Here is a 23,640-nt window from a genome sequence, read left to right on the forward strand (position 1 = left end):
GGTCGACAAAAGTGGGGCTTTTGCTCCTACGTACCCTCCTTTGGAGAGGAAATCAGACCTACGTAGTTCTTTCTTATGCATGGATCAAGTGATTCTCTTTACTTGAAAGGTGATCATTTTAAGGCGTTGGACCTTAAAAATGATCCTTTTTACTTAGTAAGAAACTGAAATGATAAACTTCCAAAAACCTATTTTTGTGGACGAGCTTGACTAGGCGAGTTTGATTTTAGCCTTAGTTTCACTTTAGTTATTAGTCAATTCAATTAAGAATGAGAAATCCCAAAGAGAAAGCGTCCGATTGATTTTTCACTTTACTTTACTAAAAGATATATTTTTTTTATTATTATATTATTATTTTACCCTTTTTTTTATTTCCAACGTGGTTACGGCACGACCGAACGGTCGGAATTCATTTTAACCAAAATTAACGGATGATACAATTTAAATGATCGGTGGAAATTTATTTTATTTTTATATTAAGCGAGAAATGACTTAAATAAATGGCTTAAGCACGTCAAAAGGGGGTATAAAAAGAAAATGAAAACGAGAATAAAAATACATGAAACAAAATGTGGACCACCACGGGTATGTAGAATGAATTGAAAAGCTCGGTTTGAGGTACTTACCCGTTGAAGACTAAAAAAAACGAAGAACGAACGATGAATCTTGAAGAACGGTCGAGAATCTTCACGTAATTACTCACGGAAACGTTACGGAAGCGCCTCGGCTTGGATTTTCTTCACGGAAATAATTTTCCTCAGCAATTTCGAGAGAGAGAGAAGTGCCAAGAAGGTTGAACCCTTTTCTTCTTCACTTCTTCCCCTATTTATAGCAAAATAGGGGAGAAGCTTGCCACCCAGCTCGCCCAGGCGAGCTCAGCTCACCCAGGCGAGCAAGGTTGCTTCCTCCAGAAGCAATAGCCTTCTGGAGGAATCTTCTGGAGGGCCCCCTGGTTGCTATTTGCACCCCCCTTTTTACTAAATGTACCCCCTTCTATTTTTTTGGTAATTCTTTTTCCGTAACATTACGAAATTTTACGAATTTCGTAACGATACTTATTTTCCGTCCGCAAGGTTACGAATCCTTACGGATTATGTATTTACTCATTTTTAGCTTTCGAAGAAGTTACGGAAACTCACGGATTGCGCAAAAACACCTCTTTTTGATTTCCGCCACATTACGGAATTTCACGGATCGCGCAAGCCTGCTTCCTTTTGATTTCTGAGACGTCTTGGGACTTCATTTATTGTATGTCATCAAGTAATAATCCCCGGACGAAATTAGGGTATGACAGAGTGACAAAAGCTTCAATGAATTACTTTTGTTATTGAAGAATATGCTTCCTGCGGATAACACGTTACCAAAGAATCATTTCGAGGCAAAGAAGATCTTATGCCCTATTGGTATGGAATATCAAAAAATATATGCTTGCCCTAATGATTGTATATTGTATAAAAATGAGTTTGTTGAATTGCGCAACTATCCTACATGTGAGGTGTCATGCTACAAAGCAAATTCTGACTAATGTAGTCAAGATCCAAGCACATACAAAGATCGTCCATTAAAAGTGTGTTGGTATCTTCCAGTAGTTCCAAGGTTTAAGCGATTGTTTGCTAATGAAGAAGACACAAAAAACCTAACATGGCATGCTGTTGGTAGGATCAAAGATGGATTGCTTTGTCATCCTGCTGATTCACCTCAGTGGAAGACTATTGACCAGTTGTATTCGGAATTCGGCAAAGATCCCCAAAACCTAAGGGTTGGTCTCGCTTCCGATGGAATGAATCCTTATGGAAACTTGAGCTGCAACCATAGTTCGTGGCCTATTTTGTTGATCATTTACAACCTTCCTCCTTGGATGTGCATCAAGCGGAAGTACATAATGATGTCTATGATGATTGCTGGTCCAAGACAGGTAGGAAATGACATTGATGTCTATCTTGCTCCCTTGATTGAAGACCTCCGAAGATTGTGGGTAGAAGGGGTTGATGTGTATGATGGGAATGCTCAAGAGACCTTCAGGTTGCATGTGTTGGTATTTTGCACCATTAATGACTTTCCAACATATGAGAATTTGAGTGGATACAGTGTCAAAGGCCATCACGCTTGCTCGATATGTGAGCAAGGCATAAGTTACATCCAATTAAAGCATGGGAAAAAAATAGTGTATACAAGACACCGAAGGTTTTTACAACCTTTTAACCCATATAGGCGAATGAAGAAAGCATTTAATGAGACATCTGAGATGGACAGTGCACCAATTCCTTTGTCAGGTCATGATGTTTTTGATAGGGTGAGGAACATCAGCAATATGTATGGGAAGACACACAAAAAAGATGGCTCGCACAACAATATTCGGAAGAAAAGGTCTATCTTCTTTGATCTGCCTTACTGGTGTGATTTACATGTCAGACATTGTTTGGATGTTATGCATGTTGAGAAAAATGTATGTGATAGTTTGGTTGGCACGCTGCTTAACATTAAAGGCAAGACAAAAGATGGTTTGAAATGTCGTCAAGATTTAGTAGAAATGGGAATACGACAACAGTTGCATCCAATGACAAAAGGTCTTCGTACATATTTTCCCCCAGCGTGTCACACGATGTCAACCACTGAGAAAAAATCTTTTGTCATTGTCTCAAAAATGTAAAAGTCCCACAAGGATACTCTTCAAATATCAAGAGCCTTGTATCTATGACTGATTTGAAATTGGTTGGGTTGAAGTCCCATGATTGTCACGTTTTAATGCAACAATTATTGCATGTAGCCATTTCGGGTGTATTGCCTGAGAAAGTAAGGGTTGCAATAACTCGATTGTGTTTTTTCTTTAATGCGATCTGCAAGAAAGTAATCAATCCCAAACAGTTGGATGATTTGGAGCATAAGGCTTCCATTATCATTTGTCAGTTGGAGATGTATTTTCCACCAGCATTTTTTGATATCATGATTCACTTAGTAGTCCACCTTGTATGAGAAATACGGTTGTGCGGGTTCATCTATCTTTGGTGGATGTATCCTTTTGAGCATTGCATGAAGGTGTTGAAAAGTTATACGAAGAATCAATATCGGCTAGAAGCAAGCATTGTCGAAAGGTATGTTGCAGAAGAAGCTATTGAGTTTTGTTCTGAGTACATCGAAAATGCTGCACCTGTTGGTCTTTCAAAGACTCACCATGACAGCTCACGACAAAGTAGGGGCACACGTGGATTCAATGTTGTAACCATGGATCACAAGTAAGTCTCACAAGGTCATCTATATGTACTAAACAACACCGCTAAGGTAATCCCGTATATGGATTATCACAATGAATATGTCGCAGCTTGTCACCCAAACATGAATATGATGCGGGTGTTGCAGAGCACAATAGGAGTTTCATTAATTGGTTTAGAAACACAATATTTGCTAATGATAGTCATTCGAAGACATTATCCTTGTTAGCTGTTGGCCCAAATTTGAATGTTCTCACTTGGAAGGGTTATGACATTAACAATTATTCCTTCTACACAAAGTCACAGGACGAAAAAAGTACCGTTCAAAACAGTGCAATGTCAATTGATGCTCATTCGGACCACTTTAGTAGTGCATTAGATAACCATCCTATTCAAGCGTCCATGTTGTATTATGGAGTCATTAAGGAAATCTGGGAGCTTGATTATGGTGAATTTAGAGTGCCTGTTTTCAAGTGCGACTGGGTTAATGGAAATGCTGGTGTGTGCCAAGACAAAATGAGGTTTACTTTGGTTCACCTGCAAAGGATTGATTACAAGGACGAGCCTTTCATAATGGCAACACAAGCAAGGTGTTTTATGTTTAAGATCCTACTGACTCAAGATGGTCAGTTGTTCTTCAGGGGAAAAGCAATGGCATCCCTCTCGATATTAATGATGCTTCTACCCTCGATGTTAGTGAGATGGCCACATTCTCACAGCAAATGCCTTCCATAAATGTTGAAAATGAGGAGGATGATGTATATGCAAATCGTATCGATCATGATGAAGTTTTATGGGAAAATATGGCTTCTTAAAATTGGTATATGTTGTTTAACTTGTATAAAAACATTTTCAATTTACAATTAGTTGTCTTTCATTACAATTTTATATTTACATATGTTGTTTTAATACATTTGACTTACTGATTTTTGTGTTTTTCTCAGCATCCATGGCAACACCCCCGGGATCCCCTCCAACTTCAATCCAATTTCCAGGTGCAACATCCAAAAGGAAGCCTTGACAAAGTACAAGGCTGCGAAGATTGACAGGTAGAGGTTTGGATCAACCACGACCCACTGTGAACATCAACCCAATCACTGGTAGAGGATCTAGCCCTAACAAAGAAAAATTTCACAGTTACCTGGGGGTCATGGCTCGTGACAAAATCCCTATTGTCCATTCTAGTTGGAAAGTTGTCCCAGAAACTCTTAAAAATATCATATGGGATGACATCTTGGTAAGTGCACTTAATTAACGACTTTTGAATTTACTTCTTTGGTATTACCATTTTGATGTTGCTAATTCAACAATGGTTTGATTTCTATGTGTTATTTTAGGCCAAATTTGACATCCCGAAAGGAACAGCTACGAAGAAGAAGGTAATGTCCACAGTTGCGACAAGATGGAGGCAATTTAAGTCGTCCCTGACCACAAGATATGTATATGCTGAAAAAGACGGTGAAGAGAACCATGATCCATCTTCTAAGTATGGTTTGGATCGGCAAACATGGGAAGAATTTGCCAAGAGTCGACAAACACCAAATTGGTAGGTATGAATGAAATTGTTTTCACACAACATTTGACTAATGTAATTTTTTTAAAATACTAATTTACTGGATTGTATTTGTATTTGCCAACAGGGAATACGAAAAAAAAACGTAGGAAATCCAAAAATTCAATAAGTCTCCTCACCTATTGTCTCGTGGACGGTACGATCTATTGGAAAAAAAGTTGATGGCTGAAAAAATGAAGAGAAGACTGAATGAAGCTGAGTTAACTGACAATACACATATGGTCGTAGACCCTCCATCACCTATTGCACGACATGTCAAGTGGAGAATGGCAAGAACAAATGCGCATGAGCAAATGACGTCTACAGCAGCTCAAGAAATCTCTAAAAAAATTGTAAGCTTAATTTTTCAGCCTATTTGGATGATGTTAATCGCTCTGCGAAATCAACTGATTAAACATTTTTTTGGTGTTCAAATAAGATGATTTAGAGGAACAAACAACACAAGGAACTTTTGTGCCCCACGGTTGTCATGACATACTAAACACTGTACTTGGCTGACTAGAGCAACCTGGGCGTGTTCATGTTGTTGGACATGGTGTCACCATTGGTCAATACTTTGGATAGCGTGCTAGTGGCTCCCAGAATTCCGCAGCATGGATCACCCCAAATCAGTGGGTGGATATAATAGGAACTCTAAAACAAGAGTGGAGGAGATAGGTAGAAGACGAAAACAAAAAGACAATGGACATAATGAAAAAAAGAGTTGGACGCGATAGAGTTTGTTATCCCAAATGCAAACCCAGCAATCAGCCCCAGTAAGACCACCTAACGGTGATGCAGTCATTCCACGTGTTAGCACGAAAAAAAGTTGTGTTGAAGCTGCTGCAAATGTTGTTGTAGGTGACCCATCTGCAGCTAATGTGACTAGTATGCGGTTGTACATTGTTTGTGGCAACAATACATAGCTGGTGGCCTTAGGTAAGGTGTTTGGACAACTCGGGACCATAGGCAATGCTCCTTACGTTGATGATGTGGTCAGGGTTTGTGTTGAAACAATTTATGATGGTGACGCGAAGGTCCCATTTCCCACCTCAGAAATTTAGTATGTCAGGGACGCCAGTAACACATTCATTGGATGGCCAACACATCTTGTGAAACCTATCTCTGATGTAAGTAAACCAATTTTCCATCGGCTTGATATGAAACAAAGGCCACATAGATAGGGAATACTATGTTTGTCATTAAATTTAATAGTTGTTTGCATATTGTCATATAGAAATCAAATCTTAAAGTGTGCATACCAGATGAACGTGCCACTGAGTCGAATACAGATGTTGTAAAGGATCCACTGAGAGAAATCATGAAGATATTGTATGATGTGTACCTAAATCCAGTGGAACTATTTAATCATTAGGTGTTTGCAATGAACCCCTTTGTAATATTTGAAGGGTTGAATGAGTAATACTATTTTCCCTTTAAAATTTAGAGTCATGTTCAAACTAGAGGGTACGAGTGTGAATATTACGTCATGCATTGGATGTGGTGCATAGTTACTGGAGGTTTGAAGGATGAATGGAACAAGGTACATTCACTTCTTCATATGTGAAGTGTTAGTTTTGTTATTATTTGTTTACTTATGTATGGAGTCGTTACTAATAATTTCATTTATTGCTAATTTTGTAGTGGTTTTGTGATGGATCAGCGTTAGACATGGAGGCGATGACAGATCTTCGAAAGAAATGGGCTACTTACTTTTTATCTATTAGAAAAAGTGCATGCTAAATATGATTTAGATTATGTAGGAGTAAATGTTATGTTTGAAGTTAACTTACAAATGTTATGTTAGTTGGAAATTTGTTTGTCGCAATGTTATGGACTGAAATTGTTTATTGAAGTTGTTCAATGCAAAATACTTTGTATGTCACTGAAAAACTATTTAAAAAATGACTTAACTTGTATGATTGCATTCAGCCGGTGTTCGAATATCTTGTACTCCATGTAACAGATTTTTGCTTTTGCTGGGAGACTGTTATGTTGTTGCCAACCTGAGGAAATATGACTACTGCTTGCCTTGTAAGTCTACTGGGTTTAGAATATTACAATTGCTCTCATGTGTATATTAGTTTTATTTAATACAGGGAAGAAGATATGGCTTTTTATTAAATAAAATAGTGAGAATTGTGGGGACTTGTGGATTCTGGACAATACGACTTTTTTGATGAATTATTGGTGCTTCATTTTGTCAAGGCATAATGATTGTTCATTAGTTACTGTTAATTTTCCTAGTATGGTAGTTTTTGAATGACTGTTATTCATTCTACAGATTTCTATCAGTCGTTTAAGGAAGATGAACTTGAACAGAGCACTGAAGTTCAAATTATATATCCAGCTAAACTTCAACTTATTAATTTTAGTCTTTGAAAACAGAAAGTAATGTCAAAGTTAGGTGACACTTTTGTAATTAAAACTCAAAAGTGAATATAGTGAACATTTTTGCAGTTTCAAAACCAAATGACTCCAAATGTTTCTTTTGTTTGTCATTCTGCACTTCCTATTGTTGAGTCTTAATGTCTGCATGTTGCTATGTTATTGAATTCTAAAAAATCTTGACTCTTGATTGTGGGATGGGGACTTTGAGATCAATAGGAAAAAGTAAAGGAGAAAATTAAAGGGCAATTGGAAAATCAAATGGCAATGGACAAAGGCCTCTTACACTCATTTGTTCTATATTTTGCAGGAGTTTACTGATAAGCTTAGAGAGGAGGAGGAGTTATCCGAAGATCAAAAGGATGCCTTCAAGTTACCAAATAATAGAAGGCATATGGTTATTCAATACTGCCTTTATTTTTTAAGTAATAAGTTAGCTGGATATGTGTCATACCCTAATTTCGTCCGGGGACCTTTGCTTGATGACATGCGACCTTTCTTTGGTCCTTGTGAGGTGCTTGGCACCCATCATTAGGCAATTTGTGAAATTCCAGGACATGCCGGAAAACCAAAAAATATTGATGCACAATCCGTAAGTTTCCGTGACACACCGGAAATCAAATGGAAGCATCGTTGCATAATTAAGTGAGGTTCCATAACATTCCGTAAGTCAAAAAGGGGATGATTATGTAATCCGCTAGGTTCCGTAACATTACGGAAAGAAAACAAGTATCGTTACGAAATTCGTAAGTTTCCGTAACTTTATGAAAAAAGAATCACCAAAAAAAAGCAGAGGGGTGTACTTAGTAAAAATGGGGGTGCAAATAGCACCCAGGCCCACTTGGGCCCTCCAGAATATTCCTCCAGAAGGCTGTTGCTTCAGGAGGAAGCAACCTGTCTCGCCTGGGCGAGCTGGGCGGCAAGCACCTCCCCTATTTTGCTATAAATAGGGGAGGAAGTGAAGAAGAAAAGGGTTCAGCCCCTTAGGCACTTCTCTCTCTTTCGAATTTGCTTGGAAAAATTGTTTCCGTGAAGAAAATCTAAGCCGAGGCGCTTCCGAAACGTTTCCGTAACGTTTTCCGTGAGGAATTTCGCGAAGGTTTTCGACCGTTCTTCGACGTTCTTCATTTGTTCTTCATCGTTCTTCGATCTTCAATGGGTAAGTACCTCGAACCAAGCTTTTAGATTCATTCTATGTACCCGTAGTGGTCCACATTGTGTTTCGTGCATTTTTATTCTCGTTTTGTTTACTTTTTATACCCCCTGTTGACGTGCTTAAGCCATTTTACTTAAGTCATTTCTCGCTTAACTTAAAAATAAAAATCAATTTCCACCGAACGTTTGAATTGTATTATCCGTTAATTTCGGTTAAAATAAATTCTGACCGTTCGGTCGTGCCGTAACCACGTTGGAAATCAAAAAAGAGGTAAAAAATAATATAATAATCAAAAAAATATCTTTTAGCAAAATAAAGCGGAAAATCAATCGGACGTTTTCTCTTTGGGATTTCTCATTCTTAATCGAATTGATTAATAACTAAAGTGAAACTAAGGCTAAAATCAACTCGCCTAGTCAAGCTCGTCCATAAAAATAGGCTTTTGAAGTTTGTCATTTCAATTTCTCACTAAGTAAAATGGATCATTTTCAAGGTCCAATGCCTTAAAATGATCACCTCTTAAGTAAAAAAGAATCACTTGATAAGAAAGAACTACGTAGGTCTGATTTTCTCATCCCAATTGAGGAATACGTAGGAGCAAAGGGAAACACCCTTGTCGACCACAAAAAGAGAAAAAAATATAAAAAAAGTATAAAGGATATAAAGACATAAAAAGGGAACATAAAAATCAAGGTCATGTTTGCACATTCGATTAAAGGCTGCCGTCCCTTGGGACGGACGTGTGGGGTGCTAATACCTTCCCCGTGCGTAAATACAACTCCCGAACCTTTCACTTAAAAGTTCGTAGATCGCGTCTTTTCCGGTTTTTCCGACGTTTTCCTCAAATAAACGTTGGTGGCGACTCCGCGCGTATTCCTTTCGTGGAACACGCATCCCGCGAGTCACGCGTCGCCCTCCCGCCGAAGGGTAGGTTGCGACAGTTGGCGACTCCACTGGGGACTGTTTTTAGAGAGTTAGGCCATTTAATCTTGTGCTATGTTTTATCGTGACTTACCTCTTTGTTGGTTTCCCTTCATTATGTTCTTGTGTATATAAACTCTTTATTGCTTTTGGTGCGTTTTAAAATGTATGCATGAGGTAAATATTTATTCATTTGATGCACACAAACACCAACACTATTTGCACACACTGTGAGTGAAAAAGGGCCCTATACCCGGGTTCGTGGGAACATAAGGAGTGGAGGTGAATTCGTGATCATGCTAGGTCTCCGACTTGCTTGATTACAGTGAACCCTCATCTAGAGTTTTTCTCTTTGAAAACATATTGTTGCTAGTAGTCCCTACTGCTGCAGTATGTTCTTCGAAGGGGATGATACCTCTAGAAACCGTCAAGAGAGATATGACTACCTTGGGGGTTATCACTAAATGCCTAGTTAGCTCTCTCCCTTATAGGTCCCTTAAATAGGGGCACGGAGCCAACACGCTGCGTGCCATTTTGTCACACTGCCATGCATAAGTATCATATACCCTTTTGCTTATATTTGTTTGTGAATATTGTCGTACTATGTACATCCCCGTGTTGTGCCTTTCGCATATGCATCATGCGTGGGTTTCGTCTTTGATCCCCTCACTTTAGCAAACCGACAGAGGGTCCGTGTCGCCTTCTTAAAAAAAACATACGTTGGGTGCCATGCTGCCCAAACGTTGTATCCAAGAAGGAAACAATTTCTCGGGCTCCCGTATTCGTAAATTGCATCTGTGTCATATGCATTTCTTCATGCATTCATCCATTCCACCCATGATAGATGTCGGAGTTTTGATTCGCGCTAGATTTTATTTCACTTTAGTAAAACATGGGATCAAGTCAAAAGCCTTCGCTTAAAAAGAGGTTCTATCAAGTCAAAATCAAGAGCTTAGAGGTCACTAGTTTACGAGAGTTAGGGCGATTGATGGGTCAGCTCCAGCGGCAAGCTTTCCGCAAAGCCTATGGTAAGATTTGGGACCTAGCTAGGGTAGAAGTCTCCATGGAACCGATTGCATCCCTTTCCCAATATTATGACCAGCCCCTAAGGTGCTTCACATTTGAGGACTTCCAGCTAGTGCCGACTGTGAAATAGTTTGAAGAAATCCTGGGATGCCCACTTGGAGGAAGGAAGCCATATCTTTTCTCTGGGTTCTATCCCTCCACGACAAGAGTTGCCAAGGTAGTAAAAATCTCAGCACAAGAGTTGGACCGTGTAAAGCAAAACAGGAATGGGGTAGTCGGAGTACCAAGGAAGTGTTTGGAGGAAAGAGCAAAGGCCTTGGAAAATCAAGGCAAATGGGCTTTCTTTTATTGACATCTTGGCGCTTTTGATCTTTGGAGTTGTCCTCTTTCCGAATATGGAAGGGTTAGTGGACCTAGCAACGGTGGACGCTTTCCTCGCCTTTCATCATGGCAAGGAAAGCTCGGTCGTCGCCATTTTGGCCATGTATGACACGTTCAACCGGGGATGTAAAAAGAGCAATGCAAGGATTGTTTGTTGTACTCCAGCTCTCTATGTGTGGCTGGTTTTGCACCTTTTTCTCCAAGAAGGTAGGCCCGTCTATCCGCTACAAGGTCACCGCTCGTGCGTCGAAAAAAGAAAGACGAATTGGGACCAACTCTTGGCTAGCATAGAGGGGCGTCTGTTAATTGGTTCCCTCGCTAGAAGGAAGGAAGAATCAGGATTCTATCTTCATGCGAAGGATGTCCAAATGTTCCCTTGATGGAACAAGGGGTTGTATTAAATATAATCCCGTCCTCGCCATAAGATAGCTTGGCTACCCCATGAGAGGAGTGCCATCAGACGAAAGCATCACGCCTTTCATCGCATAGGGTTTCAGTGACCACAATGCGAGGGTACTCCAAGGAGTTCGCAAGGCATGGGATGCGGCGTGAAGAAAGGACAGAGAGCTTAGGGGAAGCAGTAATGGGATCATCGGCGGCTATCATAAGTGGCTGAGAGTCCGGACACAAGGATTGGATTGGCTCCCAAATCTAAAGACTGTGAGAGACGATGAGGTTAAAACTTCGGAAGAAAGTGATGAGGTACAAGCCCTAAAGGCAGAGCTTGAAAGAGCCCGGGTAGTCGAAGAGAAGTTCAAGTCCATAGCCATCAAAGTTTGAAGAGAGTATGATGAACTAAGGGACGTCAATATGGCCACCGCTGAAGCCTTGGAACGAGAAACCAAGAAGGCCCGAAAGTAAGAACACGACCAAAACAAAGTTTTGAGGGGCTTTATAGGGCAGCAATAGTGAGCTCAAGCTCCGAAGAGGTGAAAGGAATCATCACGGGTCAAAGGCATGATCTTGAAGGACGAGCTAAAGGCTTGCCTTAGGTCGGAAAGAAATTTGTCCCAACAGTTAAGCGAGACTGAAGGGAATATGTGGGCCATCATCGATGAGTGCAAAGAGAAGCTAAATCTAGCAGCGACTCATGAGCAAAGGCTAGAGGATGAGTACGCCAAGCTATCAGCAGAAAGGGAAGCAAGGGAAAGGGTAATTGATTCATTGCACCAAGAGGCAACAATGTGGATGGACCGATTTGCTCTTACTTTGAACAGGAGTCAAGAACTTCCCCGATTGCTAACCAAGGCCAAAGCAATGGCAGACACCTACTCTGCCCCCGAGGAGATCCACGGACTTCTCAGCTATTGTCAGCATATGATAGACTTAATGGACCATATGATTAGAAACCGCTAGGAAGTTTGTATTGTCGCTCAGATCTTGACTAGTTATAGCTTTTTGAATAAAATGAGTTTATCCCACGTTTTTACTCCAAAAATCAGTGCGAATCAAGTCACTCCCGCATATTATCTCTAGCATGCATTGTATGTTGGTCTCGTCCTTTGTCACGGGAAGCCGGAAGGTCCATATCACCTTCTTGATTGTACACATAGGGCACTGCGCCCCCAAATGCGCAAGTAAGAAGAGATAATTTTCCGGACTCTCGTGTCTGTAAAATGCGTTCATATCATGCATCACATAAGCATCTCTTCATAATGAACATATCGTTCCTGCATTTGTCCGTTATCATATTCCAGCCTCACATTTTTGCATGAGTCATGGCATCATCATATGCGTTCAACAAACTTTTGATCTGCAAAATTGCATACCCTTTGTTTTCATGTTTGCTCATCCTTGCGTTTTCCTCTACAAAACAAAAACAAAAAAGAGGAAGCGTGAAACTTCACGCTACATTCTTAGTTGCATGTGTTAGGCACCATGAGCCAACCATGTTGGGATCATAAACCCATTTCTAAAAAAAAAAAAAAAACACACAACAACAAAACAAAATAATTGAACATGGTACCTAATGCATGGTTAACTAGGAAATGGTGTTTCTTCGGGCATCTCAATTTCATAATTACATTTTCCGTGCATAAGCTTAAAGTATGCCCGAGTCATTCATCCCTATGAGATGTTGTTGAAGTATTGGCGATCAGAATTGCCATTCCTTGGATTATAGGGTTGAACCAAGCTCATGCTTTTACAAAAAGGTTCATCAAGTCAAGTTGAAATATGGAAGTAACCGTCTTGCAAAATTGGGGCAAAAGATGAATCGAGTCACATCACTGCTTCGTCTACTGCCAAACATATTTAGGATTATTGATGTCCTTGTTACTTCCAGTTTCACCTTGACAAAGATGTCATGGACCATGTTGAAAATCTAAATTGATTCAACCCCATATCTTGCGTAAAAATTCGCAATACTTCAACTGTACATCATTCGCATGCATCCATGCTTTTCATTGGTTGCATTGCTCATTGCATTCTTTCCATGAAAAATAAAATAAAATAAAATAAAATGAACTTAATCATTGTTATCAAAAAGAAAGGGGCACGCTTTACGACGCCCTTACCGAACTCGTGCTAGAGCTAGAGTAATGGGTGAAGTAGAGGAGATACAAGAGAAGATGAAGGCCGACATGGAGGCCATTAAAGAGAAAATGGCCACAATGATGGAGGCCATGATGAGCGTGAAGAAGATAATGGAAGCCAATGCGGTTGCAATTGCCGCTACCAGCGTTGTTGCTAAGGTGAACCCGACGTCCCCATCCGGCCTCAAGCAAATGAATCATCCAACCTCAAATATGGTAGGCAAAGATTTAGGAAGTACGGGCGGCCCCCATGATGTGCAAATTCAAAACGAGCACGCCTTCCCGTCATATGGCTTGCCTCTCAACTATACGCCACCCAATGTGGCGTACACTCCCAATAAGAATGTCAATAACTCCACTCCTATACCCATTGAAAGCCAGCAACCCCAAACTGATCATGCACATGTCTCTTAAACCGTGGAAGAGACCCATGAAATTCCCCATCACAATCTAGCCGACTTCGAGCCTTGGCTCGGATATGCCACTGAAGGGCAAGCAGTTGGTGGTACACCCCTACAAAACCCTTTGGAGGGCCCTCAGTATCACCCACAACTGCACCTCTTGCATTCCACAGCGGTTAAAAACCCTCATGACTATGGCAGGAATGGGAAAGTTGGATCATCTAGAGGAAAGGCTCAGGGCCATTGAAGGAGGTGAAGATTATGCCTTTGCTAACCTAGAAGAGTTGTTCCTAATACCCAAACATGGTCATTCCCAAGTTCAAGGTGTCGGACTTTGGCAAGTACAAGGGGACTACTCGCTCCAAGAACCATCTAAAGATGTACTGTCGGAAGATGGGGGCATACGCAAAAGATGAGAAACTGCTGATACATTTTTCCTGAGAAAGTCTTACTAGGACAACTGTCGCCTGGTATACTAACTTAGGAACCTTCTTGAGTCCATTCTTGGAAGGACCTAATGGTTGCCTTCGTTAGGCAGTGTCAGTACAATTCTGATGTGGCTCCGAATAGGATGCAACTACAGAACATGTGCAAAAAGGGGGCACGAATCTTTCAAAGAATACGCCCAAAGATGGAGAGACTTGGCAACTCAAGTAGCACCCCCAATAACAGAGAAAGAGATTATCACAATGATAGTAGACACGTGACCGGTGTTCTACTATGAAAAATGGTGGGTTACACACCTTCGAGTTTTATAGATTTGGTCTTCGCCAGCAAAAGGATCGAAGTGGGTCTGAAAAGAGGCAAATTTAATCATCCTGCTAGGACGACTGAGAAAACTGGGGCAAATGAAGAGGGTGAGAAAGAGGGAGAAACCCATGATGTGACTGCCATTCCTATATGGCCAAGTTTCTCACCAACCCAACAATGTCATTACTCAGCCAATAACAAACCTCCTCCTTACCCACCTCCCAGTTATCCACAAAGGCCATCCCTAAATCAACCACAAAGCCTGTCTACCGCACTTCCAATGACGAAAACCACCTTTAGCACAAACCAAAAGAACACCAACAAGAAATGAATTTTGCAGCGAGAAAGCCTGTAGGGTTCACCCCAAATTCCGTTGTCATATGCTAAACTTGATCCCATATCTACTTGATAATTCAATGGTAGCCATAACCCCAGCCAAGGTTCATCAACCTCCATTTCTCCGAGAATACGACTCGAACGCAACGTGTGCTGGTCACGGAGAAGCCCCAGGGCGTTCCATGGAGCATTGTAGGGCTCTGAATCGTAAGGTGCAAGGTCTAATTGATGCGGGCTGGCTGAAATTTGAGGAGAATTGCGTATAAATCCTGACATTGACAAGAGATGCCACACATGGGGCAATTTTTGAAAGCTGTTGTTAGATGTCTTTAATGACTCATCAGGATTTTCAAGTTTGTACCATTATTGTAAACCACAGTTACAATGTTAAATGAAATGGACGAAGTTGATATCTTTGTTCCTCATCCTCTCACAAACGCATCTTTGCTTATTCAACTTTCACCGGAATGTGGGTGCAAGCCATTGGTCTGTTTGCTCAAGCGACCTGTGCTCCTGAGTTTGGACTTCCAAGACCTTTCAATCAGAGATTACTCATCTTACACGTTGTTGGGAGCGCTGTAAAACAACGAGTAAAGTTCAAAACAAATAAGTTCCAAAATAAAAAAAAAAAGGCTTCAAAAAGAAAAAAAAAGGGGAGCATTTGATTGACTGTGTTTTCAAGACGTTCATGTGACCTCATTCCGGAAAGTCTGTCTTTTTAGAGAGAAGTGGGTTATCAAGAATAGGATGTTGGACAAATAGCCTCAGTTACCTTAAGAAAAAGGGGGGGTTGAATTAAGATACAAAGACTATTCCCCAATTAAACTTTCACTCTCTTTTCGGATTAACAATGCACACAGGGATAACCCTTCCCTTGTGTTCAGGAATCCTCTACAACAAGAGACCCACGGTCTCTTAATCCCTTTTCAGAAATAAGAAGAAGAGAAGAAGAGGTCTCTCGTAAAAGAGGTAGATTGTAAAATGAAGATCAATCAAAATTCCTTATTGAATATGCAAGTGGTTGACCAAGGAATCTTTTTGAGAGGATAAGACATTTCAGTTCAGAAAAACTCTTGATCTTTCGAGAGGATAAAACTGTTTGGGCAATGAAAACTCTCTTTAAAACATTTGAATGGTCGTTCATAAAACATTTGAATAGATATGTCTCTTGGAAATTTTATTTTTTTTTTAAAATCCCCTCTGGTAATCAATTACAAGACTTATGTAATTGATTACAGGTTTTAAAAATTTGAATTAAAACATTTTCAACTGCTGGTAATCGATTACCAGAGAGCAAATCTCAATTTGAAATGATAGAATTTTTTGGTCAAACCTTTTGTTTGTTTCAATTTGGAAACTTCTTCCTAAAGATTCTAAGAGATCAAACTTGATCATATATCTTGATTTTCTTGGATTCTTGTCTTGAATAAAACTTAGAAGCACTTGATCCTTTAGCATCATCAAGACATCAAAACATCTTGCTTCTACATAGGAGTCATTTGACTTAATCCATCAACTGAAAGATCCTTCAATTATTTCTCGTCCTTGGAAAATTCTTTTTGCAAGAATCAACTGCTTCTTTCATTCTTCCTCACTACGAGGTCGTGAAAACAAGACAACAATTGGTACCTCTAAGCCCTACACTGGGGCAACGAAAGGCACCATGCAAAAACCTCAAGCGAACCTAGGGGCAGATTAGAAGTTTTCACCCAATAGGTTCCCAGCTACAAGGTCATGACGAAAGATAACAATTGGTACCTCAAAGCCTTACACTGGGGCAATGAGGGGCACCGTGCATGAGCCTCAAGTGAACATAGGGGCCGATCAAAAGTTCTCACCCATCGATGTTTTTAACAAAAAAAAAGGGGGGGGACAAACCCTAGGATTTCAATGGCTTGATTAAACATCAAACGACTCCATTGCCGTCACTCCAAAATGGTCAAGTGACTAAATCAAACAGAACATACACTTTGAGGGAGTTCCCGGAGAGATTTGCAGAAAGATAGGATGAGGTTCATGAATTATCACCTCTTTCAAAAGGACAGTCAATCTGTGTTTCCCAAAAAATCAAATCAAAATCAAAATCACAAAAAAGGGAAAGAATGTCATGAACATTGTACAACTTTCCATTACATTGCATTGTTTCATATGAAGTCCGCATTTACCAAATTTCACGACAAAGGTTGCATGCATATGCATCCCTAAAAATCATGTTAACTGCATAGATTTCCTACATCTAATGTCCAAATCTTGTGGATTTGGGATGACCGGCCCTCTCGATGAGTCGATCTCTTGCTTTCTCATAAGGGTGGACCCTTGGGTACTTGTACCTATCACCATCAGAGGACTACACGTCCTCGCCTTGAGAGGGCTACACGCCCTCACCTTGGGTACTAGTTACCCTCACCGTTGAGAGGACTACACGTCCTCGCCTTGAGAGGACTACACGTCCTCACCATCAGAGGGCTGCACGCCCTCACCTCCAGAGGACTACATGTCCTCGCCATGAGAGGGCTACACGCCCTCACCTTGGGTACTAGTTACCCTCACCGTTGAGAGGACTACACGTCCTCGCCTTGAGAGGACTACACGTCCTCACCATCAGAGGGCTGCACGTCCTCACCTTCAGAGGACTACACGTCCTCGCCTTGAGAGGGTTACACGCCCTCACCTTGGGTACTAGTTACCCTCACCGTTGAGAGGACTACACGTCCTCGCCTTGAGAGGACTACACGTCCTCACCATCAGAGGGCTGCACGCCCTCACCATCAGAGGACTACACGTCCTCGCCTTGAGAGGGTTACACGCCCTCACCTTGCGTACTAGTTACCCTCACCGTTGAGAGGACTACACATCAGAGGGTTGCGCGCCCTCACCTCCAGAGGACTACATGTCCTCGCCTTGAGAGGGCTACACGCCTTCACCTTGTGTACTAGTTACCCTCACCGTCAGAGGACTACACGTCCTCGCCTTGAGAGGGCTACACGCCTTCACCTTGTGTACTAGTTACCCTCACCGTCAGAGGACTACACGTCCTCACCATCAGAGGGCCGCACACCCTCGCCTTCAGAGGACTTCACGTCCTCGCCTTCATAGGGCTACATGCCCTCACCTTCTGAGGGCTACACGCCCTCGCCATCAGAGAACTGCACGTCCTCGCCATCAGAAGGCTGCACACCCTCACCTCTAGAGGACTACACATCCTCGCCTTGAGAGGGCTGCACGCCCTCACCTTTAGAGGGCTACGTGTCCTCATTTTCAGTGTGCTCCACCTCCAGACCTTAAGAGAATTTAAGGTCCTCTACCCTTAAATGCTTAACCGAGACTTGCACTCCCGGTTAAGGGGCTAGTAGTTTCCTTTTAACGGTTCCTGGGCCACCCCCTTATATTGGAGAGCGACCAACTGTGCGACCTTTCTTTGGTCCTTGTGAGGTGCTTGGCACCCATCATTAGGCAATTTGTGAAATTCCAGGACATGCCGGAAAATCAAAAAATATTGATGCACAATCCGTAAGTTTCCGTGACACACCGGAAATCAAATGGAAGCATCGTTGCATAATTAAGTGAGGTTCCGTAACATTCCGTAAGTCAAAAAGGGGATGATTATGTAATCCGCAAGGTTCCGTAACATTACGGAAAGAAAACAAGTATCGTTACAAAATTTGTAAGTTTCCGTAACTTTACGAAAAAAGAATCACCAAAAAAAAGCAGAGGGGGTGTACTTAGTAAAAATGGGGGTGCAAATAGCACCCAGGCCCACTTGGGCCCTCCAGAATATTCCTCCAGAAGGCTGTTGCTTCAGGAGGAAGCAACCTGGCTCGCCTGGGCGAGCTGGGCGGCAAGCACCTCCCCTATTTTGCTATAAATAGGGGAGGAAGTGAAGAAGAAAAGGGTTCAGCCCCTTAGGCACTTCTCTCTCTTTCGAATTTGCTTGGAAAAATTGTTTCCGTGAAGAAAATCTAAGCCGAGGCGCTTCCGAAACGTTTCCGTAACGTTTTCCGTGAGGAATTTCGCGAAGGTTTTCGACCGTTCTTCGACGTTCTTCATTCGTTCTTCGATCTTCAACGGGTAAGTACCTCGAACCAAGCTTTTCGATTCGTTCTATGTACTCTAGTGGTCCACATTGTGTTTCGTGCATTTTTATTCTCGTTTTGTTTACTTTTTATACCCCCTGTTGACGTGCTTAAGCCATTTTACTTAAGTCATTTCTCGCTTAACTTAAAAATAAAAATCAATTTCCACCAAACGTTTGAATTGTATTATCCGTTAACTTCGGTTAAAATAAATTCCGACCGTTCGGTCGTGCCGTAACCACGTTGGAAATCAAAAAAGAGGTAAAAAATAATATAATAATCAAAAAAATATCTTTTAGCAAAATAAAGCGGAAAATCAATCGGACGTTTTCTCTTTGGGATTTCTCATTCTTAATCGAATTGATTAATAACTAAAGTGAAACTAAGGCTAAAATCAACTCGCCTAGTCAAGCTCGTCCATAAAAATAGGCTTTTGAAGTTTGTCATTTCAATTTCTCACTAAGTAAAATGGATCATTTTCAAGGTCCAACGCCTTAAAATGATCACCTCTTAAGTAAAAAAGAATCACTTGATAAGAAAGAACTACGTAGGTCTGATTTTCTCATCCCAATTGAGGAATACGTAGGAGCAAAGGGAAACACCCTTGTCGACCACAAAAAGAGAAAAAAATATAAAAAGAGTGTAAAGGATATAAAGACATAAAAAGGGAACATAAAAATCAAGGTCATGTTTGCACATTCGATTAAAGGCTGCCGTCCCTTGGGACGGACGTGTGGGGTGCTAATACCTTCCCCGTGCGTAAATACAACTCCCGAACCTTTCACTTAAAAGTTCGTAGATCGCGTCTTTTCCGGTTTTTCCGACGTTTTCCTCAAATAAACGTTGGTGGCGACTCCGCGCGTATTCCTTTCGTGGAACACGCATCCCGCGAGTCACGCGTCGCCCTCCCGCCGAAGGGTAGGTTGCGACAATATGTTTTCTTTTTTTAGGAATTTGTCAAGGGAAAGGTTCGTGAAGCTAAGAAAGCTAATAGAGAGGTACCTTTGGCGTTGTTGGTTCTATGCATGTTGCTTTGCTTTCAACTTGTTTTTTTTTAATACCTATTTTACCGATTTTAGGCAAGGGAAGCTTGGAAAAAGCCATTGAAGAAATGAGTGAGGAAACTAAAGCTGCGTTTGAGAGTATGAGATTTAACAAGAGATTATTAACATTTAGCGATGGCTTGACACTAAACTAGGAGCAGTTTTTTATTTTCGATTTTTGTTGACTTGTTTTCTTTGTGTGTGTGTGGACATATGCAGAGATATGTGGCTTTGAAAGTTCAGAAGAGTGCTCAGCACTACACTAAGGCAGCCATGGAAGAGATAACAATTTTGCAGCAGATTATGGAGGGAGACCCTAATGAACACAAGTGTGTGGTGAAGCTTTTCGACCATTTCAAGCATTGTTGTCCCAATGGACAACATGTTTGCATGGTGTTTGAGTACCTTGGGGACAATCTGTTGACTCTTATTAAGTACTCAGATTATCGGGGGATGCCTATTGCCATGGTTAAAGATATTTGCTTTCATATTCTGGCTGGATTGGATTACTGGCACCCGCAGCTTTCTATCATACATACTGACTTGAAGCCCGAAAACATCTTGCTCTTGTCGACAATTGATCCGTCTAAGGATCCTAGGAACTCTGGGGCACCACTTATTCTTCCTAATAGTAAAGATAAGATGGCGATGGAGTCAGCTGGGATGAAAGATACGAGGATGTTGAAGGGGGATTTGGTTAAGAACCATAAGAAAAAGATAAATAGAGCAACTAAGCAAGCAACCCATGAATGTGTTGAGAAGGAAGGTTCTGAAGGAGTTGAGGGTAATTGGCAACCATAGACAACTGTATAAGCTTCACTATGAGTCAAAATTGTATATGCTTCTTCAAGGAGGAAGTAAGTCTACATCCCTCTTTCTTTTTAGTATTTAGGAATTAGGATATTAAATGTATTATCTAACCTAATACTACACACGCACACACACACACACATGTATGCATTTTTCCCTATTTTCTTGATGATTTTGTTGAGATGATTGGTTCACCATATCTTCTTTTAAGTAATGAAATCAGAACCATTAATCTCAAACAGTACTCAAACCTTGCCTTCAAAGCAAAATGAAGAATGAAATTTTGTTTAGAGAACAATGAAGATGTTTTTGTTTGAGTTATCCAATATGCCTTTTCCATCATGTCCCCACCTCAAGTGGTTTGGAGTTGAGGGAGACTACAATGTCATGGTTATCGACCTTCTTGGAGCTAGTCTAGAAGATTTATTCAACTATTGTGATCAGAAGTTCACTTTGAAGACACTGTTAATGCTTGTTGATCAATTGGTATGTATGTATGGCAACTATTTTCAAAGAAGGAACTTTAAAAAGTGATACTAATTTTTTATTTGCTTAATAATATTCTTGTTTATTTTCATATTAACAGAGTTGAATATATGCATTCAAGAGGTTTCCTTCACTGTGACATAAAGCCGGACAATTTTGTAATGGGTCTAGGATGAAAAGCAAACCAAGTATGTTTTGTTGAAGATAATTTCTTTCAATTTTTGTTTGCTTTCCAGAGAAGAGTTTGTCTATTTGTGTTGCATTGGCTTAGAGGTGAAAAGTGGAGATTATATCATACTGCAAGTTGAACTGTCTAGGTATCTTGTATCTATCGTACATAGTAAAGATGAAAGATAGGGAGCTCCTGAGATGTAAATCATAGGATTCATGTGGGCTCTCAAGCTCAGAAAAATTTATGGACCAGCCAAGATCAGCAATGGGTAATAAAGTAGCAAAAAAAGAATAATACAAGAAAATATAAGATTATGAACTAATGCATGAGGGAAAGTAGGAGTAGCACCTATCAGGGAAAAGATGATCGAATCTTGCCTATGATAGACTTCACTTTGTAGCCTTCTTGCAGCTCAAAGCAATTGGTTTCTTCAAAGGGGAAATGTTTTCTTTATCATCAGATATGCTTAGTGATTGGCCATCATTTTGAGTTAATTTTCTGTTAGGACATACAGAAGAGGAGGTCAAATAGTTTAGGAAATTTAGAACAGTTAGTTAGGCACAAGTAGAGCAGTTAGTTACAAGTTATTAGTTACATAAATAGGGGAAAAAAGGATGAAACTATTCATTCAAAGAATTATATATAGTTAGTATGAAATGGGAAACCTTTTGTGAAGAAGACACCATTGAATAATTTTTTATCCCATTCTTAGTCATTCAATAAAATTGTTCCTTTTGTTTGTTTCTCTCAATTTCTCATCTCTCTTTCCTGGGTTTGTAACAATCGTTTTCTCTTTTATGGATGTTATTCATGACTTCTTTTCTCTGTTTCTATGCATGTGCATCACTTCAATAGGCTATTATGTATTTTTGTTGTCTTCTAGTGGAAAGTCTTCACTTAAATGTAACTATTACTAGTTGATTTTAATAATAATGGTAATAATAATAATTTTATTATTGTCAGTATCATCAAACTTGCTCTAAAAAATTCCCTCTGGTAGAAGAGTGTGTGATACCCATCCAGACCCAACTCACAGCTTCAGAATCCCCTTGCTTGAAATATAGCCTCTTTGATCTCAATTTGTTTTTCTAATGATTGCGTGTTCCTTGCATAGGGAAAACAAGAACCTTACAGGCACAACACGCTATGCAAGTGTCAACACTCATCTTGGAATTGGTGAGTAGTATTTTGTGCTTCCTTTTTCTATTGACAACAAAAAGTTTGAGGTGAATTATTGCATTATTAGACTTAAATGTTTTCTATAAACTAATTATATTTATTTTACTAGTAGAACAAATTAAAGCAGAAGGGATGATCTGGAATCTCTTGGTTATGTGCTCATGTATTTCTTAAAAGGAAGGTTAGATAATTGACAAATGCTTCTAATTTACCCCTTTTGGAAGTTGGATGTTATTACATAATTTTCTCACTATCATCTTTCTTTCTTACATTTTCCTTTTTTAGTTTTCCCTGGCAAGGACTGAAGGCTAGCACCAAAAAACAAAAATATGACAAAATCAGTGAGACAAAGGTGTCAACTTCCATAGAGGTATGATGATTAACTGGATCTGTCAACCCTAGATCTTGATTTGATACAAGTTAGGTTAGATATTTTGATGCCATGTAGGCTAATAATAAGACAGGCCAGACTTGAAAGCCAGCTCCACAGTAGTTTGGACATTTGAATGTTAATACTTATTCAAGCATTGTTGCAGGTTTCTTTTACACTAGAAATTTGGAATTAAGTGTTCTACTTCTATTTAATACTAAGATTGACCAAATGCTCTCACGTTTTTCTTCACTTTTTAATTCTTAACTCTATTAATCTTTGCTTTCAACAGTAGGCACTTGGCATAGCCTGTAAAATTTCCCCACTTTTGTCTCAGATCATACTTCTGCTTTATTAATCCATTGAAAAATGTGTTTGTGTAAACATGGTGCTCTGCAAATCATATCCCTCTGAGTTTGTGTCGTACTTCCACTATTGCTCATCACTGCAATTTGAGGACAAGTCATTCATTAACAGGTATTACGGAAAGCCTCATAAGGTTCTGTGATTGGCTCCAAGACAATAATGACAAATTTTCTAGTTTGTTTTGCCCAACACGAGATGTTCTTTATTATGAACTATGTAGTTCATGCTTGTATAGGGTTGGTGTTTCAAACATCAAACATAGAATATTTTTTTTTCATATACTTGACATTTGTCTCATTAATTTATGATGTAAATTGTGGTAATATGTAATAAATTGATTTTATAATTGTTTAAAATGATTTTTAGGTTTCCATCAATGTGCAGTTGTCATTTGTTGATCAAAATTCGCAGGGAAAAAAATCGAACCAAAAAAATTTCCAAATAAATAGCAAAAATCAGCAAAAAAAAAAAAACAATCTACGACGAT

At 40.1% G+C, this 23,640-nt stretch overlaps 1 protein-coding gene and 1 pseudogene across 1 annotated transcript; both read left to right on the top strand.

Annotated features, from left to right (window-relative positions):
* Positions 1-1,336: 1,336 nt before the first annotated feature.
* LOC114401834 lies at positions 1,337-4,759 on the top strand. Its single transcript, XM_028364420.1, has 7 exons — positions 1,337-1,403; positions 1,587-2,446; positions 3,037-3,233; positions 3,320-3,799; positions 4,154-4,258; positions 4,347-4,446; positions 4,547-4,759. The coding sequence occupies exons 1-7, from the start codon at positions 1,337-1,339 to the stop codon at positions 4,757-4,759; spliced, it is 2,022 nt and encodes a 673-aa protein (XP_028220221.1).
* A 15,224-nt stretch (positions 4,760-19,983) lies between these two features.
* On the top strand, positions 19,984-23,295 carry LOC114401835 (annotated as a pseudogene).
* Positions 23,296-23,640: the final 345 nt, after the last annotated feature.

Source organism: Glycine soja, chromosome 20 (assembly GCF_004193775.1).
Source record: "Glycine soja cultivar W05 chromosome 20, ASM419377v2, whole genome shotgun sequence".
In the NCBI taxonomy this organism is placed as follows: Eukaryota; Viridiplantae; Streptophyta; class Magnoliopsida; order Fabales; family Fabaceae; genus Glycine; species Glycine soja.